The 20,419-nt window shown below is 40.6% G+C and overlaps 1 protein-coding gene across 4 annotated transcripts in view; it reads right to left on the bottom strand.

Annotated features, from left to right (window-relative positions):
* elp1 (elongator acetyltransferase complex subunit 1) overlaps positions 1 to 20,419 on the bottom strand; it is an 86,027-nt gene that overhangs the window by 1,662 nt on the left and 63,946 nt on the right. For all 4 annotated transcript variants that reach the window (XM_060915111.1, XM_060915112.1, XM_060915113.1 and 1 more), the window contains 11 exons: positions 19,776 to 19,924; positions 19,542 to 19,665; positions 19,354 to 19,451; positions 13,454 to 13,655; positions 13,196 to 13,257; positions 8,514 to 8,576; positions 8,352 to 8,412; positions 8,140 to 8,253; positions 7,889 to 8,000; positions 4,067 to 4,194; positions 3,514 to 3,665 (listed from right to left, as the gene is read on the bottom strand). In XM_060915111.1, the coding sequence (XP_060771094.1) occupies positions 3,514 to 3,665; positions 4,067 to 4,194; positions 7,889 to 8,000; positions 8,140 to 8,253; positions 8,352 to 8,412; positions 8,514 to 8,576; positions 13,196 to 13,257; positions 13,454 to 13,655; positions 19,354 to 19,451; positions 19,542 to 19,665; positions 19,776 to 19,924 (1,265 nt within the window). The remainder of the gene's footprint in view (positions 1 to 3,513; positions 3,666 to 4,066; positions 4,195 to 7,888; positions 8,001 to 8,139; positions 8,254 to 8,351; positions 8,413 to 8,513; positions 8,577 to 13,195; positions 13,258 to 13,453; positions 13,656 to 19,353; positions 19,452 to 19,541; positions 19,666 to 19,775; positions 19,925 to 20,419) is intronic.

The following is a 20,419-nucleotide window of genomic DNA, read 5'->3' as shown; positions in this document are numbered from 1 at the left end:
AGAACCCGGAACCTTCTTGCTGTGAGGCGACCGTGCTAACCACTACACCACCGTGCCGCCCATTGTCTGAGCACGTGCTATTTTTCCTGGCCATCTTTCTACATCCTTGTCGCATCATGAAGTCACGGAATACGGATTCACGGAAAATAAAATATAATAAAAAGCAAGGCTGTTCTATTCACAGATATGTGATTTTTCATGAACTATCAATAGTAAATTAATAAACATATAAATGTAGGTAAGATATTTTAATTATGAACTTCAGGAGTCCAAACATTTAATTGTTTTACACTTATTTTTTTTATCCGTGATGCATCATTCGTTTGAAATCAGTAACCAATCTGTAATATACTGAAACATCTGTGACCAATCCGTATTAAAATCCGTAACCACTCTGTATTTTGTATCCTTTTTTTAATTATATATTTCCGTAATCTGTGACCTAGCCATATTATATCAACCACCAGAGTGTGTTCATGGGTTGTTTTTACAGTGGTGCTTGAAAGTTTGTGAACCCTTTAGAATTTTCTATATTTCTGCATAAATATGGCCTAAAACTTCATCAGATTTTCACACAAGTCCTAAAAGTAGATAAAGAGAACCCAGTTAAACAAATGAGACAAAAATATTACACTTGGTCATTTATTTATTGAGGAAAATGATCCAATATTACATATCTGTGAGTGGCAAAAGTATGTGAACCTTTGCTTTCAGTATCTGGTGTGACCCCCTTGTGCAGCAATAACTGCAACTAAACGTTTGCGGTAACTGTTGATCAGTCCTGCACACCGGCTTGGAGGAATTTTAGCCCATTTCTCTCTACAGAACAGCTTCAACTCTGGGATGTTGGTGGGTTTCCTCACATGAACTTCTCGCTTCAGGTCCTTCCACAACATTTTGATTGGATTAAGGTCAGGACATTGACTTGGCCATTCCAAAACATTAACTTTATTCTTCTTTAACCATTCTTTGGTAGAACGACTTGTGTGCTTAGGGTCGTTGTCTTGCTGCATGACCCACCTTCTCTTGAGATTCAGTTCATGGACAGATGTCCTGACATTTTCCTTTAGAATTCACTGGTATAATTCAGAATTCATTGTTCCATCAATGATGGCAAGCCGTCCTGGCCCAGATGCAGCAAAACAGGCCCAAACCATGATACTACCACCACCATGTTTCACAGATGAGATAAGGTTCTTATGCTGGAATGCAGTGTTTTCCTTTCTCCAAACATAACGCTTCTCATTTAAACCAAAAAGTTCTATTTTGGTCTCATCCATACACAAAACATTTTTCCAATAGCCTTCTGGCTTGTCCACGTGATCTTTAGCAAACTGCAGATGAGCAGCAATGTTCTTTTTGGAGAGCAGTGGCTTTCTCCTTGCAACCCTGCCATGCACACCATTGTTGTTCAGTGTTCTCCTGATGGTGGACTCTTGAACATTAACATTAGCCAATGTGAGAGAGGCCTTCAGTTGCTTAGAAGTTACCCTGGGGTCCTTTGTAACCTCGCCGACTATTACACACCTTGCTTTTGGAGTGATCTTTGTTGGTTGACCACTCTTGGGGAGGGTAACAATGGTCTTGAATTTCCTCCATTTGTACACAATCTGTCTGACTGTGGATTGGTGGAGTCCAAACTCTTTAGAGATGATTTTGTAACCTTTTCCAGCCTGATGAGCATCAACAACGCTTTTTCTGAGGTCCTCAGAAATCTCCTTTGTTTGTGCCATGATACACTTCCACAAACATGTGTTGTGAAGATCAGACTTTGATAGATCCCTGTTCTTTAAATAAAACAAGGTGCCCACTCACACCTGATTGTCATCCCATTGATTGAAAACACCTGACTCTAATTTCACCTTCAAATTAACTGCTAATCCTAGAGGTTCACATACTTTTGCCACTCACAGATATGTAATATCAGATCATTTTTCTCAATAAATAAATGACCAAGTATAATATTTTTGTCTCATTTGTTTAACTGGGTTCTCTTTATCTACTTTTAGGACTTGTGTGAAAATCTGATGATGTTTTAGATCATATTTATGCAGAAATATAGAAAATTCTCAAGGGTTCACAAACTTTCAAGCACCACTGTAAGTCCAAGCTGTACAGTACGACCTGGAATAATGTGCTACTACTTGGAAAAAACTTCCATGACTATTTCTAAGTTGCATGCATTTATTTCCCTAAGTAGCAGCACCAAGAGATCTTATAGTGGGGATTATAGTTGTGGTGTGACGGCTCCAGACTGGAACTAAGGTATAGTTCTAAGGCAGAGGTATAGTTATAGGTGTAGTTGTTGTGGGACCGGGCCCTAAAAAGCTCTATGGCGTCAACAAATAATGAGCCGAATAGTGGAATAGTTGGGTTCTCTTTATAAAATAGATCTATACTGAATTGTCTGATTTTCCAGCCAGTCTGAATTAAACAGCCATTTTTATATGCTGCATATAAACATAAACCAGCAGTAAGTCCAAGATTGTAGGTCTATGTTGGTGCAAGTTTTATATATATATACACTTATATTAGTGCTGTCAAGCGATTAAAATATTTAAATCGCAATTAATGTTGCGACTGTCATAGTTAACTCGCGATTAATCGCAATTTAATCGCACATTTTTGTCACATAAAAAAACCATTGTAATTCTCTTATCAGCATAAAAAAGTGATGAATGGGCTTGCTCACCGTTCGAACTACGGGGGTACTCGGGGGATCCGAGATCCCCTGAAACAGACATGAGATCCCTTGAAAACATGATTTGGGAAATGTTGGGGGGTCTCTAAAATATTGGCAAAATGATGTTTATTGACATAGCAATCGTGTGTAACGGGAAGCATTTGCATATCCGAAGTGAGCGCGCGATGGAGATCCGCGCTCTGAGACAAGCGCAAGCACCCCCCCAAGGGAAAAAAAGGGACCCCCCGAAAATAACGGCATAGTTCGAACACTGGTTGTACCAATGTTTTTTTTTTTTATTGCAGAGCATAACACGTCTTGTCACAGCCACTGCAAAGTCGGGCTGGAGCCGCCGATGGGAAAACGAAACCTAAGCCGAGCACCGGGGCTCTTCGGGGGAGGGCAGAGGACTCTGGCTGTGTGGGGCGTGGCATTACAGTCTAGCTGCTATCGTTTTTCCAAGCAAAGTCTCTGTTCCAAGTTCCTGGCAGTTTCAAAAGCTTATGAAAAACCTACATCATGTCACAGAGCGTTAATCTCGCGATAAAAAAATTATCGCCGTTAAAATTGAGTCAAGTTAACGCGTTAATAATGCGACATTTTTGACAGCACTAATATATATATATACACACACACATATATACACACACACACACACACACACACACATTTTATATTTATAAGTTCAAGTACAAGAAAGAATAATAGCGTTATGAGGAGGACATTTTTATGCACCAGGATTTCCAGTCCATCAATCTGAACAAGCTTATTTCAAATACCTCAGCTACTTCAAGCACCAAACATAAAAGTGCTGTGTGTGTGTGTCTTACTGGAGTTTGGCTTTGTTGAAGTCCTTCGTGCCAGATCTCAGGGATGCCCGTTTCGATGAGCTGGAGCAGCTCACTATAGTCTGACTGCAGGCTGCTGGCCAGTTTGTCAAACTGAAACAGTACCAGTGCCTTCAGGAGGTTGTGGATCTCCTCTGTGGAGGAAAAACGACACGCTGCAGACACTTATGTTTCTCTGATATTACACAACACGGCTCCACACAAAAGCAAATAAATAAATAAATAAAGCGGCACACAATAAATATATAAAATAAACTGCAGAACTGTGGTCTCCCAAGCTGCTGTCAAAATTGGTCTTAAACAAACATTTATCTGAGGCAAGTCAAGAGCCTCTGGCTGCTGCGGAGTTTCTCATCTCTGCTGCTAGTGGCAGAATTTAAAGCTCACTAGTCGCTCAAACAGAGCATTCCAGCAGAGGTCGTAAACCCAAGCAAAGCTATTGTTCTCTACATCCATAACTTGTTCATGAGCAGGAACAAAGCCTGCAGCACTTTTCACTCAGCTGAGCAGAACGGAAAGTGATTTCTGATCTTACCCCTCATCTTGTCTACGACATGGATGATTTGGATAATGGCATGGAGAAGGGCAATGTCCTCAAAGGGGCTTCCTTCCTTCAGACTGTGCTTCTTTCCTTCAGCTTTCCTGCGGTTCTTAGATGATCTCCTGAATGAAAGAGCTGCAGTCAGCCTCAGGCTGTCACCGTGAACCAGATACACAGGAAATGGAACGGCTAAATCGAATTGTTGTGCCTTATACTGTATGGAAGGAATACATGATGAGGCATGACATCAATGTGATGCCTGAATTACAGCCCTGAAGCTGATTATTTTCCAATAACTATGTCCTTAGCTGTTTTATTCCATTTATACACTTGTATTAAAATGATTGATGGTTACATTTTTAGAGATGAAAGTCAAGCAAAGAAAAAAAACCCTGAACTTTTGAAAGTCAAACTAAGATGGGGGGGGGGGGCGCGCAACGTCCCCCGAAAATATTTTAACATAACACGCAAAACCCTGCATTCTAGTGCATTTTAGTACTTATTTTCACTAAAACAAGTTTTAACTTTTAAGCCTTTTTCTTTCATGCACATTAATGATTAACATGTCAAAAATATCTAATTTAATTCCCCTAGTTAATGAGTAACTTTCAGGAGTGCATTTAGAAAACGCGGTGATTTTCCTGCTACACAGTTCATTACTTTGGAAAAAAAAAATCAGTTGAAGGTAAACTCAGCAAAATCCCAAAACAGTCCTGTTAAAAAGTAAAGGTCTGTTAGAGTCTCAAAAGCTTTCAGGTTTCAATGTTGGGGACATTGAGCCTCGTTTATCAATCTTTTAGTAGAGTTGTGCGTTTGCAGAAGCTAAAGTGAACTAAACATTTCCAATTCAGATTTATGCGAGTTGAAGCCAATTGTTTACATTAGTTCGTATTGTCTGTAAATTTAAACACACCAATGAATACCAAATTTCTCATGTAAATCAGGGGCGTGGCTAGGATTTTTTTGGGGGGGTCACATGCTGACTGGCAGCCTGAGTGCATTATGTAACAAAAAATAATTTCCATTGCTAGTTTTAGGTAGCTTAGAAACCGGCTCTTCCATTATTGCTGTTTCTTCCACGTTTTCTTGATGTTGTGTTCTAGAAACGGCACTAAAACTTGGCTTCAAAGCCACAAAATGCAACTTTGATGGAAAAAAACACAATAAATCTCTCTCTTCACGTCGAAAGAAGGAGGAAAGTTTCGCTTGTTTTGACATGGCGAATTATTAACACAAGAGGAAATACTTGTAATTTGCAACTAAAAAGACTGCAGCTCCACTGGCAGCTTGAACATGCTTTCTAGTGCTATTGTGTTGCGCTTGCGCAGAACGGTGTCAGTCCTGCGCGCCTTAGCACGTGCACCTGAAGGCGCGCGCCTAACGAGCTCCTGCACGTGCGCCGTTAACAAAGAACACCTGTCTTTAATCAGTAAACTATGTTTGGGCTATTTAAAGGACCGCACCCATGCAAGGACGATGCGAAGTATTACGCCACGTCTAGGAACGTGAAAAATCCGAAAAATAAATTTCTCTATTTGGAAAACCGGAGATTTTCAAGAGTTTTGTCAAATATCCGGATTTCCGGGTAAATCCGGAAGACTTTCATCCCTGCATTTTAATGCTGTGAAATGTCCAGTTGTTCTTGTTGTCAACTTTATCAGTTATAAAAACAGTCATTCCCTCACCAGTCGCTTTTTTTCTTCCTCTTTTACTGTGAGGATATCTGTCCATGATCAGAATTGGTTATTGTATAATAGAGACATTCCTGGCACCTGTAACTGTTGCGCACACTTTCTTCACTTCCTCAGAAAAGCCCTGCCATGTGCAGGACAGGATGTACTGCCTCCCTCCTCTCCAAATATTTGATTTGGTAGTTTTGATGCATATTCATGCAAACTTCCACAGAAAAATAGCAAAGAGCCCTACACCATTTAATCAGCAGTAGGCAGGTAACAATTCACCCAAATATTGATTTGATTCGACTGGTGATACTAGGGTCATGATTTGATTTTCTCATATTTTCAAAAAAAATTAAATGAAGAAAATTTTATGACCAAAACAAACCCCATTTATTTACCTACTGTGAACTTAAACATTCCTTTTGTTAAATTAAAAAAAAAAACCTAAATCATGTCATTTTCTTAATAACCAACAATAATTATTTACACACACCTGTAAAGGCTGGAGTAAAATATAATAGCCTATTAGCTAAAATATTTTTATTAAAAATGAAAAAAAAATCATAACAAATAGGCCTTTTCTTAATACATTTTTATGAACATTTCTATGATCAATTTTCCTCTTTTCTTTAGCTTTCATGCAGCCTATAAAAAGAGAGCTCATATTTCTTGTTAAATTTATTTGTACAGTTAAAGCTGTACTGCCTTTCAGATTTTTCAAGTGTGGGTCATAAAAGAATTTTCCCCGACACCCAACTATTTTTGTTTAGTGGACTGAAAGCTGCTGAATTCAAATCACAGACTTCCAATTAATGAATTTAGAGCCACATGGCCTTAAATTCTCTGCTATTTTTTCCTGCTTCACCATGACGCAATTCAAGATACTACGTCATGCATCCTGTGGTGGGCTTTCCCCGTTCGCACAAGGCTTTGTGGGATACAAATTTGAAACAGGAGAGAAAAATGGAGGACGTGAGTGTGCGAATGAAACGTGAAAGACCGACTACAGTAACGGAAAGTGAGAAGAAAAGATGTTATGTTGCGAAGGAAAGGAAACGCAGGACCAAACTAATAAATATCGGCGGTCAGCGAGCACCTCGGTGTGATCAGCTGTTTGTTTAGCGACAGAATGATGTTCAGAATGATGTCAGTGCACGGTCAAGGTAAACCTGTAAATGGCAGTAATGCAGCACTGTGGATGCCAGCTGGCGTAAAACCCAAAAGAAGAAGTAGGTAAACCTGTAGATACACACACGGACTTCCTCTGTCTGCTTGACTGCACAAAGCAAACGATTTCATGCACATTATTTGCTCAGGAATCCCCTCAAATTATACAACTTCCCAGCCACAGAATGGTCTGGGGTTTTTTTTTCCTTTCTTTTTTGAGATATTGCAGAAATAAACATACTGTACATCACAATGACCAAATTTCAGAGGGAACTAAATTTCACCGATTTTATGAACTTGAAACACCGTCCAACTTTGATCGCACAACAGCTCCTTCCCATTTTAGATCTACTTTTGTGTGCTTTTGCGGCATTAGAGCTGCGTTACTTCCACCTAGGGTGAAGTCACGTGCATTCCCGCAATGTGCATTTGTTACTGCACCTTCTGCTGTCTAAACAATGCAATTATATCTAGAAAAAAACCTAAAAGATTATGCAGCCTGATGATAATTGCGATTCATTTTTAAATTTCATTGATTTGAAGTCATAAATTTGCATCGCAATTCATCCTCACACAACGTATCTAATCAGCGATGTGTGTATGTACACACTTGAGTTGGTTGTTTATTAACTATGCTCCCACCTTCACATAAATTGTACATTTTGAACAGTCACAAGCCTCTGAAATAAATAAATCAAATAGAGTCATCACGGTGCTGCATGATAGATTGAATTAGGTGCATCAGTTCTAGCATCGTCTCTGCACAAGCAATGAGAATGGTGCGAAAACCAAAGTTCAATAATCCTGTGCATGAACAGGATGTGTATCAAAGAGGTGAGAGGAGCTTTGTGTGAATAATGCAAGCAAACAGGCCACAGGGACAATGTGTGGAATTTTTTCCTGTCTCTCATTAGGACATGCTGAACTAAGGATAACATCTGAACCAAGTTCATTACTACTGCATACGCACGAGGAGACGCGGGAGTTGCTGTGCGAGTACTTTGATCCGAGACGGCTGCCGGTCAGGATGCTGCTGGCCTCTGAGTAGAGTTCAGCGTCTGCACAGTCAGGGCCGTCCTCATCTGCAGCGGAGAGAAAAACGGTAAAGCCATCAGCAAAAAGGGAAGAGAAATAGCACAAAACAGCTTGAAATCAGTTCTGCGTGTTCCATCTAAAAGTTCACAGTAAAGCTAGAAATTTTTACAGCTACAAAGTGCTTACCAGCGAACTCCAGTCTAGCCTTCTCTTTCTGCTCTCGCACAACAGCCAGTCTGTTTTTATGGCGCGTGAACAGAGCCCTCTGAGAGTCCACAAAGGCCATCTGAGTACTGTGAGCTGAGCAGAATTAGACAAAAAACAAGCTTGAGTTGGGAACAAGCAAGCAGAAAAAGTTTATTAAGACTTAAAGTCAAGTGTAGAAAAATGTATAGTACCTTCCAATAGCGCAGGCTTCAGATTGGTTTCAATGAGGTCTGGTCTGTTGTAAAGGTAAATCTGGAATAAAAAAAATAAACATTAGATTAAAAACACACATTTGACAATGTGTAGGACAAATAATTGTAAGAAACGTAAAATTAAAGCAATAAATGACTCACTAGTCTGAGAGCTTCCTCCCATGCAGCGCCCTCAATCAGGGCAGAAATGGCCTCCTCACAGTCCTGAAAATACCACCATAAACCCCCTTTATTTAACACGCACAAAATACTAACGCAATTTATATTTCTGTGACCATGAACATGATTTGTAAATCACAGCTAAATATATGATGTAATGTACAACATAATAGAGTCCAATGTACAGAAATACAGTACCAGTCAAAAGTTTGGACTTTCAGTGGTTTTCTTTATTTTTATTAATGAAAAGTCACTTCATGTCTTAAAAGTGCATATCACGGGTAAATTCAGGAGCAAGATCAATGTAATTCTCCTATTTTATATTAAACTTTGGTCAAATATCAGTCACATTTTGCATTTTGTGCAATATTTTTTTTTACCTTGCACAATACCAGAAAAAATTCAGTTGAAATCAAGCCATTTGAGGCGGATTGGTCCGCCTTTGAAAAAAACTGCCATTTGGATTTCCCAGCAAACACTGATTTTCGGGGCGGCACGGTGGTGTAGTGGTTAGCGCTGTCGCCTCACAGCAAGAAGGTCCGGGTTCGAGCCCCGTGGCCGGCGAGGGCCTTTCTGTGCGGAGTTTGCATGTTCTCCCCGTGTCCGCGTGGGTTTCCTCCGGGTACTCCGGTTTCCCCCACAGTCCAAAGACATGCAGGTTAGGTTAACTGGTGACTCTAAATTGAGCGTAGGTGTGAATGTGAGTGTGAATGGTTGTCTGTGTCTATGTGTCAGCCCTGTGATGACCTGGCGACTTGTCCAGGGTGTACCCCGCCTTTCGCCCGTAGTCAGCTGGGATAGGCTCCAGCTTGCCTGCGACCCTGTAGAACAGGATAAAGCGGCTACAGATAATGAGATGAGACATTGATTTTCGTGACGTCGCGTGCGGGACACCTTCTGAAACCTACGTCAGCGCTGGTTTGTTTATGAGGAAATGACCTGGTGGTTTTCTACAAATTTCTTCAACGTTATCACGTAATTATTAAAATGGTTAACAGATGTATCGTAGGAGGGTGTAGCAACACCAATCATGATGGGATTAGTACTCATCGTTTTCCAAAAGACCGGGCAATGAGAGAGAAATGGGAGCGCTTGGTCTACACAGACTGTACACTGAAACCGTGCAAAGCTCGCGCAGCCTGCTGGCGCTTCCGCAGGTGACGTCACGAATCTGGCTCCAGACTCCCTTGGGATTTTTCCAGACGCGTTTTGTTATTTTATTTTTTTCTGCTGTAGACAGATGGCCTTGTGCAAAATTACCCTTCTGGATGAGTGTGTAAAGGGACATACTTTCATATAAAAAAAACAAAATTGGTCCAGGATATGCACTTGAAAGTAATGATGGATGTCGTTTCTCTTACCTTAGTTGAGCGGTTTGACATAATATGGATTACTACAGTTGTGGAATAGGGCTATTTACTGTATGTTTATTATTTACTGTTTGATCTCAAACACATTAATAAAGCAAGAAATTACACTAGTTAACTTTTGACGAGGCCCCTGTTAATTGAAAAGCATTCCAGGTGACGACCTCATGAAGCTGGTTAAGATAATGCCAATAGTGTGCAAAGCGTCATCAAGGGAAACAGTGGATACTTTGAAGAATTTTAAAGCTAGACGGCTTTTCGATTTCATAAAAGCGGTGAAATTTAGTTCCCTCTGAAATTTGGTCATTATGATATACAGTCGTGTTCAAAATAATAGCAGTGTGTTTAAAAACGTGAGTAAAGCTCAAAATCCTTATAATAGTTTTTATTTCCATGCATTGGGAACACTGCACGTTATATTCTACATCAAAACATGAAGAAAATGTATCAATATTTTAATTACTTTACAGAAAATGAAGGAAAATGAATATTGGGCTGCTCAAAAAAATAGCAGTGTCTGCATTTTTCATTACAAACTCCAAATATTTACTGTATAAACTGAAAAAATCTTTAGGATTTAGTATTCCTGTGAATCACTAAACTAATATTTAGTTGTATAACCACGGTTTCTGAGAACTTCTGGGACCTGTGAACAGGTATTCCAGCCCAGGATGATTTGACAACATTCCACAATTCCTCTGCATTTCTTGGTTTTGCCTCAGAAACAGTATTTTTGATGTCACCCCACGAGTTTTCTATCAGATTAAGGTCCGGGGATTGGGCTGGCCACTCCATAACTTTCATTTTGTTGGTCTGGAACCCTGATGCTGCTCGCTTACTGGTGTGTTTGGGGTCGTTGTCTTGTTGAAACACCCATTTCAAGGGCATTTCCTCTTCAGCATAAGGCGACATGACCTCTTCAAGTATTTAGATATATGCAAACTGATCCATGATCCCTGGTACGTGATAAATAGGCCCGACACCATAGTAAGAGAAACATCCCCATATCATGATGCTTGCACCACCATGCTTCACTGTCTTCAGAGTGTACTGTGGCTTGAATTCAGTGTTTGGGGGTCGTCTGAAACTGTCTGCGGCCCTTGGACCCAGAAAGAACAATCTTACTTTCATCAGTCCACAAAATGTTTCTCCATTTCTCTTTAGGCCAGTTGATGTGTTCTTTGGCAAACTGTATCCTCTTCACCACATTTTTTTTTTTTTTAACAGTGGGACTTTGCGGGGGCTTCTTGCCGATAGATTAGCTTCACACAGGCGTCTTCTAATTGTCACAGTACTCACAGGTGACTTCAGACCGTCTTTGATCACCCTGGAGCTGATCATTGGCTGAGTCTTTGCCATTCTGGCTATTCTTTGATCCAGTCGAATGGTAGTCTTCCGTTTTCTTCCACGTCTCTCTGGTTTTGCTGTCCGTTTTAAAGCATTGGAGATCATTTTAGCCGAGCAGCCTGTCATTTTCTGCACTTCTTTATACGTTTTCCCCTCTCCAATCAGCATTTTAATCAGAGCACGCTGTTCTTCTGAACAATGTCTGGAACAACCCTTTTTTTTTTTTCAGGTTTTCAGAGAGAAATGCGTGTACAACATGTGCTGGCTTCATCCTTAAATTAGTGCCACCTGATTGACATTTGTTTTTTCACAGAATGAATGACGTCACTAATTGAAGTCCACACTGCTATTATTTTGAACACGCCCCTTTCACTTAATTATTCAATTACACAGACTCAGGAGCATGCATATCATGAATGCTGGGTCTGTTGGTTTTCTATGACTCTCCTACACCTACTGGTAAATTATTTGCCATGTAGTAACATAATTTCTACCAAAAAGAGTGATTGATCGGGTTAGTCATGTTGGACTGCTATTATTTTGAACACAACTGTATGTTTATTTGTGTAATATCTCAAAAAAATTATATATACGCATGTGTGTGTAAAATATATATATATTTTATATATATAAAATTTACCAGCTGGGAGGTCCGTATCATGAAATACTGTAACCGAGGTCTTGAAAGTACTGAGCGAGGCCCTCTGGGCCGAGGTCAGTATTCAAGGCCGAGGTCACGGTATTTCACCATACAGACCGACCTCAAGCTGGTAAATAATATATTTATTTTTTTCTTTACCAAATTCAAACAGAAAACGAGAGCGCCCGAAAGCGAAAACCGAGCCGAGCCGCCATTTTGAATCCTCATTCATGGCTGTAATGCAAATGGCTTCCTCCTCGGTATACAAGTGCACTTCCATGGCAGGAAAAAAACTACATTTTGCCCCCTATGTAGTCCCCTATTTATACAAAATTGAGTCATTCAGGATTCAGCCATGTTTTTGCTCAGCATTAGCAAGTTACAGGTTTTTGCTTTCTCCTGAAATGTTTTCTTTTATTTCTTCTTCCTCAGGGTAGTAAAACTTGCTTTCGCTGTGAAGACTGTCGTTATCGCTATCCATGATGTAAAATTAATGCTATTTTGAATCCTCATTCATGGCTGTAATGCAAATGGCTTCCTCCTTGGTATACAAGTGCACTTCCATGGCAGGAAAAAAAAACTACATTTTGCCACCTATGTAGTCCCCTATTTATACAAAATTGAGTCATTCAGGATTCAGCCATGTTTTTGCTCGGCGTTAGCAACAGTTAGAGGTTTTTAGCTTTCTCCTGAAATGTTTTCTTTTATTTCTTCTTCCTCAGGGTAGTAAAACTCACTTTCGCTGTGAAGACTGTCATTATCGCTATCCATGATGTAAAATTAACTCCTGAGAAATGCGAAAATAAACGTTGACAAAAATTGCTACGATGTTTGTTGTTGTTGTGAACGAGTGAGTCACCAGAGGTCCGTAACTGGGGTCCATATCGTAGGATACAGACCTGCTCGCCAGCCAATCAGAGCACAGGATTTCATAGAAACCAGACCGTGAAAAAAATAAATATAATTACATCACAAAATCATAATTGATCCAGTGTTAAAGTTGAATAAAGCGACAAAAAACAGATTGGGCTGGACTTCCTATCAGGTCTGCAATGGCTGTAGTTTTGAATTCGTGTTGCTGCCTGAATTCAACAACGGCCTTTAGCAAGATTTGGGTACACAGGTCAACAGGTTTTCTGTTCTTTTCTTGGTACAGGGAAACACGACAAAATTACTAGATGTATATTAGGAAGAAAAATCCTGGACTATCCCTCTGAGTTGTGCATACATCACTTTAAATAATGGGCCAATAGCTACACCACTGCAAGAATCCTGAAGATACAAAGCAGTGCCGATGAGCTTACTCATACCTTAGCATACTGCTCCAGCAGCAGAGCAGCTTCCATATGTCTCCTCATTTCCAGAAGCTTCTCTGAAACATTAAAAAACAGACCGCATCTATTTTACTAACATTAAAATCACAGCAGAACAGGAAAATCCATTTGTGTGTTCTTCAGTTTTATGCATGCATGTTATTTCTGGGGTTATTTCTTCCGATACAAGATAGCCACTAGCATGGCGTATTACAAGGAGGTTAGATGGATGACTGAAAACACACACAAAAATACCTGCTAGATCTCGTGCGAGCTGTGTCAGCTGTGTGGGCGGTACAGGGATGTGTGTTGCCACGGTGAGGGCGTGTCTCCAGCTGGTGCAAGTGATGAAGGCCTGCAAAGCACGGGGCATTTCTCCACATCGCCATAGCAACAACCCTGCCTGCTCAGCCTCCTGATCCTCCAACAGGTGTTCAGCATAGGCCACACTTAGCGCCTGGTAACATCACACAGAGGTCATGGTTATTTGTGAACCCAGCACCCTTCGGGGATGTGATTATTCAAATCAACGTTGTGTTTATGAATTCTTTCTAAGCCATTGTCTGTGCATGGAATCTTAATATCAGTGGTGGCCTCATGCAAGTGTCACCCTTTTGCCCTCACCCCAACACCTTCAGACACGGTGGTTTGAGAGGCCGCTTCAGCACTGATTTTATGGCTACAAACCAGCACTTATAATAATCAGTCACACTTCATACCAGCTGCAGTTGTTCAGCAGTCCCGTGTTTCTTGCACTGTGTGAGCCATTTTGTCACCAATTTGCAATTAAATGCAGAAAATTCTACACCGCTGTATTAAAATGTGTTTGTGTGTAAAATATACTGTATACAGTGGATATAATGCCGCTTTTCCACTACAAACGCGGCTGAGCCGTGCCGTGCCGAGTCGAGCTGAGCGGGGCTGTTGGAGTTGCATTTCGACTACAACCGCGCTGAACCGTGCTGGCTGGAAGTGGGTGGACACATTGGGTGGAGTTAGCGAAAGTGGGTGGACGTCACGTGATGTCGTTAAGCAGCGCAAACAGTGACATCAGTGACAGTGGCGGAACAAGTCAGAGCCGGGCCGGGGGCGGGGCAAATGACCGGGCCCTTTATTAAAGCTTATCATAACATCATTTTAGGCTACAAAATGTCCGCAACTGCGGTGTTTACCAATTTCAACACTACCGGGTGCAACTATGTTATTTAGTACATCAAGTCCTTCAAACGAACATGTAACTCAGAAACAAAAAACATTAGGATACTGTACATGGCTCATAATAAAACATCAATAGCCTATACTGCGCACATTATTTGAAGGGCATACGAATGAGCGCTCAGAGTGGTGACAGGAAGAGTCAGAAATAAAAGGAGGGCGGTGCAAACCTCACTGAATGCACTGTGTTTACCAATTTCAACACTACGGGGTGCAACTATGTTATTTTGTACATTAAGTCCTTCAAACGAACATGTAACTCAGAAACAAAAAAAACATTAGGCGACATACTGTACATGGCTCATAATAAAACATCAATAGCCTACTGCGCGCATTATTTGAAGGGCATACGACGAGCCTTGCGCTCCGCGAACTCGTCCACGATGCTCTGTATGTCACTGATTCAGTGAGCTTTTAAGCGGTAGTCTCACGACCCGAATAGTAAACAATAAACATGGAGGACATGGAGTCGTTAGTGTTGCTGGTCTTGGTGCTGTGGCTTGTTGTCACCGACAATGCCAACAGATACTGGCAAGAGCGTATAGATGAGGCGAGGCGCATAAGGCTTCAGAAATTCTCGTAATTCGTAATTCTTCTCCTTCCGGGTTTGCGGTGTTTACAGATCCCAGCGCGCTCGCGGGGCGTGTGTGGGCATGTGAGGACACGCCTCCTCACCAATCAGTGCACAGGGGAGTGTCTGCTCACGCCCCCAACCTCAGTCAGCACGGTTTGGCTCGCTTCAGCCCCACTCCAAAACGGTGCGAGTTTTAGGGGCTAAGCAGGGCTGAAACAAGCTGAGTCGTGCTGGTTTTTGGTAGTCGAAACGCGAGCCGTGTCGGGCTGAAGTGAGCTGAAGCGAGCTGAAAAAGGGTAGTGGAAAAGGGCCATAAGTGTACACACCCCGTTAAAATGATTTTTTTTTTTTTTACATCAGAAAAACCTATGAGACCACGATAAATACAGTGGTGCTTGAAAGTTTGTGAACCCTTTAGAATTTTCTATATTTCTGCATAAATATGACCTAAAACATCATCAGATTTTCACACAAGTCCTAAAAGTAGATAAAGAGAACCCAGTTAAACAAATGAGATAAAAATATTATACTTGGTCATTTATTTGTTGAGGAAAATTATCCAATATTACATATCTGTGAGTGGCAAAAGTATGTGAACCTCTAGGATTAGCAGTTAATTTGAAGGTGAAATTAGAGTCAGGTGTTTTCAATCAATGGGACGACAATCAGGTGTGAGTGGGCACCCTGTTTTATTTAAAGAACAGGGATCTATCAAAGTCTGATCTTCACAACACATGTTTGTGGAAGTGGATCATGGCACGAACAAAGGAGATTTCTGAGGACCTCAGAAAAAGCGTTGTTGATGCTCATCAGGCTGGAAAAGGTTACAAAACCATCTCTGAAGAGTTTGGACTCCACCAATCCACAGTCAGACAGATTGTGTACAAATGGAGGAAATTCAAGACCATTGTTACCCTCCCCAGGAGTGGTCGACCAATAAAGATCACTCCAAGAGCAAGGCAAGTAATAGTCGGCGAGGTCACAAAGGACCCCAGGGTAACTTCTAAGCAACTGAAGGCCTCTCTCACATTGGCTAATGTTCATGAGTCCACCATCAGAAGAACACTGAACAACAATGGTGTGCATGGCAGGGTTGCAAGGAGAAAGCCACTGCTCTCCAAAAAGAACATTGCTGCTCGTCTGCAGTTTGCTAAAGATCACGTGGACAAGCCAGAAGGCTATTGGAAAAATGTTTTGTGGAAGAATGAGACCAAAATACAACTTTTTGGTTTAAATGAGAAGCATTATGTTTGGAGAAAGGAAAACACTGCATTCCAGTATAAGAACCTTATCCCATCTGTGAAACATGGTGGTGGTAGTATCATGGTTTGGGCCTGTTTTGCTGCATCTGGGCCAGGACGGCTTGCAATCATTGATGGAACAATGAATTCTGAATTATACCAGCGAATTCTAAAGGAAAATATGTCAGGACATCTGTCGATGAACTGAATCTCAAGAGAAGGTGGGTCATGCAGCAAGACAACGACCCTAAGCATTTTGGTAGTCGTTCTACCAAAGAATGGTTAAAGAAGAATAAAGTTAATGTTTTGGAATGGCCAAGTCAAAGTCCTGACTTTAATCCAATCGAAATGTTGTGGAAGGACCTGAAGCGAGCAGTTCATGTGAGGAAACCCACCAACATCCCAGAGTTGAAGCTGTTCTGTACGGAGGAATGGGCTAAAATTCCTCCAAGCCGGTGTGCAGGACCGATCAACAGTTACCAGAAACGTTTAGCTGCAGTTATTGCTGCACAAGGGGGTCACACCAGATACTGAAACAAAGGTTCACATATTTTTGCCGCTCACAGATATGTAATATTGGATCATTTTCCTCAATAAATAAATGACCAAGTATAATATTTTTGTCTCTGTTTAACTGGGTTCTCTTTATCTACTTTTAGGACTTGTGTGAAAATCTGATGATGTTTTAGGTCATATTTATGCAGAAATCTAGAAAATTCTAAAGGGTTCACAAACTTTCAAGCACCACTATAATTTCAAAACTTTTCCTACCTTTAATGTGACCTATAACCTGTACAATTCAATTGAAAAACAAACAAATCTGTTCAGGGGGAAAACATAAAAAATAAAGAACGTACAATAAGCTGGTTGCATAAGTGTGCACACCCTTAAACTAAAACTTTGTTGAAGCACCTTTTGATTAAATTACAGCATTCAGTCTTTTTGGGTTCACACCTGCCATCAATTAAACTGACTCTGATTAACCCCAAATAAAGTTCAGACATTTATTCAATCACATCCTCCAGCAAAAGCCAGGGTTCACAGAGAGCTTACAAAGCAGCAAAGGGATCTCATTGTTGAAAGCTATCAGTCAGGAGAAAGGTGCAAAAACATTTCCACAGCATTAGATATACCACGGAGCACAGTGAAGACAGTCATCAAGAAGTGGAGAAAATATGGGGGAACAGTGACATTACCGAGAACTGGACGTCCCTCCAAAATTGATGACAAGACAAAAACTGGTCAGGGAGGCTGCCAAGAGGCCTACAGCAACACTGAAGGAGCTGCAGGGATTTCTGGCAAGTACTGGTTGTGTACTACATGTGACAACAATCTCCCGTATTCTCTACATGTCTGGACTATGTGGTAGGGTCACAAGACGGAAGCCTTTTCTTACAAAGAAAAACATCCAGGCCTGGCTAAATTTTGCAAAAAAAAAAAAAAAACATCAAAACTCCTAAAAGCATGTGGGAAAATGTGTTATGGTCTGACGAAACCAAGGTTGAACTTTTTGGCCACAATTCCAAAAGGTATGTTTGGCACAAAAACAACACTGCGCATCACCAAAAGAACACCTTACCCACGGTGAAGCATGGTGGTGGCAGCATCGTTTTGGGATTGTTTTTCTTCAGCTGGAACAGGGGCTTTAGTCAAGGTGGAGGGAATTATGAACAGTTCTAAATACCAAGGCCCAAAACCTTTAGGTGTCTGCTAGAAAACTGAAGATGAAGAGGAATTTCATCTTTCAGCACAACAATGACCCCAAGCATACATTGAAATCAACAAAAGAATGGCTTCACTAGAAGAAAATTAAAGTTTTGGAACGGCCCAGCCAGAGCCCAGACCTAAATCCAGTTGAAAATCTGTGGGGTGACCTGAAGAGGGCTGTGCACAAGAGATGCCCTTGCAATCTGACAGATTTGGAGCGCTTTTGCAAGGAAGAGAGCGCAAATACTGCCAAGTCTAGATGTGGCAGGCTGATAGACTCCGACCCAAAAAGACTGAATGCTGTAATTTAATCAAAAGGTGCTTCAACAAAGTATTAGTTTAAGGGTGTGCACACTTATGCACCCAGCTTATTATACATTTTTTTATTTCCCCCCCTCCTAACAGATTTGTTTGTTTTTCAATTGAATTGTACAGGTTATAGGTCACATTAAAGGTGGGAAAAATTATGAAATTATTTATTGTGGTCTCAGTTTTGTTTTGTTTTTTACATCAGAAAAACCTATCATTTTAACAGGGTGTGTAAACTTTTTATATCCACTCTACATGCTAACAGCATCCCTGAACTACAGTGCCTTGCATAAGTATTTACTCCTCATGATTTATTTCCATATTTTTCTATTTTTACTCCTGGAACTGAAATGATTTTAATTGGAATTATCATTTGATTTACACAACATGCCTCACATTTGAAAGTGCAAATTATTTTTCGTACATTTGTTGCTTGCATAAGTATTCACCCCTGGGTCAATGCCTGGTAGAGCCTCTTTTTATTGCTTTGCAACAATGTCTGTTGTTAAAAGCGTTATACAAATAAATCGACTTTACTTTTGTCGCCTGGGATACATCTCTAATATCTTTGCACATCTAAATCCAGATGTTCTGACCCATTCATCATGGCAAAATTGGGCGATGAATAATTATGCAAGGCACTATATGTTATCCTATGGTCAACAATCTAAACACTCATTAAATGATTTATAAATCATCTGATAAGCCTCTAATAATGATATGAATAAAACAAGCTGTTTAAGTACATTCTAGATGTTACATTTACATCACATCTGTTTCAGACTTTCTGCCCCAGTGTCCTGAATGAATTAGAGCTAATGTACCAATTCTGGGTTCAGTGAGCCTTAAAGCAGGGCAGATGTTTTACCTTCGAGTGCGTCACGCATATGTTGGTTTGAAAAGTGTCTCATATGATTAATATCTGTCAAATTTATCTGTCTACTGATATATCTGTCTGCAAAAAACACATTCGGATTTTCCGTCAGAGGACTTTTAAGCAGAGTACACAGTTTTACAGAGGATCCCATACGCTAGTAGACAATAATAGTAGAGAAAAATTAAGCCAGGGACTTAAACGTTATTTCATTAGCATTTATAAGAAAAATAACCTTATATTGCTGACTATCTGCAGGGTAGAGCTGCAGAGCTTCAGTGTACAGCTTCTGATCCTTCACCAAGTTTACTAACTCAGTGAAGTGCTCCTCACCTGAGAGAGACAAAAAAATGTTTAGTTCTTTTGCTTGTAAGGTTTTTATTTATTTATATTAACCTATCGTCATACTGTGTAAACTCTCACCACACTTCCTGAGGTGATGTAAGGCCTTCTTGTATCTCTTCAGGTGTTTGTCTATGGTATATCGCTGATAATTAGGTTCCAGGGTTTTCAGCATGTTTAGGAAGGAAAGATATTCTTTAGGGTCCTAGAGATGATAAAACAGGGGAGAACATAGACAGCACGTAAGATTTCGCTCTGATTTTTCTATTTAAAGTTTTACAAATATTGTCCATACAAACTGCATGGATCTCCAACCTTCTGAGACTTTTCGGCTACCATGAGCACCAGGTCAAAGTCGTAGGTTCCCAGAGAGTGTTCATACAGCTCATTAACGTTGACCAGGAACAAGAGATACTTCAGAGCCTCCTCTGCACTCACTGCATTTTCTGCACTGGGTGGGTTCACTAATCACCAAAAAAAAAAAAGGGGGGGGGGGTGTTTAACATTCACAAATACAAACAGAAGCCAATGGGTTATAGACATATACAGATTGTAATAATCTAAAAGGCTAATGATTTCAATAACCGATAATATGCCCACACCCACCCCCTTAAACAAGTCTGTTTTGACACCAACTTCAATATTATGGGCTTTTTTGCAGTGTTGTAGTCGAGTAACTAAAGCTCAAGTCTGAGTCCAAGTCATTAAAGTTCGAGTCGAGTCCGAGAACAAGACTCCAACCACACCATTTGACGGTGTCTGCTTCAGCGCCATTAACATTAGTTTGTTCCTGAACATGACGTATGAACAGGTGAATGTGCTTCTCTTTGTCAGGGAGTGTGAAGTATTCTGTCAGATTGTTGGGAGACAGATGTAAGTGCAGAAGGTGTGTTTATTAATACAAGTGAAGATGGGTAAATAATCCAGAACAGCAGGCAAACTCATAAAATGGTGAAACG

Source organism: Neoarius graeffei, chromosome 2, assembly GCF_027579695.1.
Source record: "Neoarius graeffei isolate fNeoGra1 chromosome 2, fNeoGra1.pri, whole genome shotgun sequence".
In the NCBI taxonomy this organism is placed as follows: Eukaryota; Metazoa; Chordata; class Actinopteri; order Siluriformes; family Ariidae; genus Neoarius; species Neoarius graeffei.
Note: the sequence above shows the minus strand (reverse complement) of the source record. Positions and strands in the feature narration are given on the sequence as shown.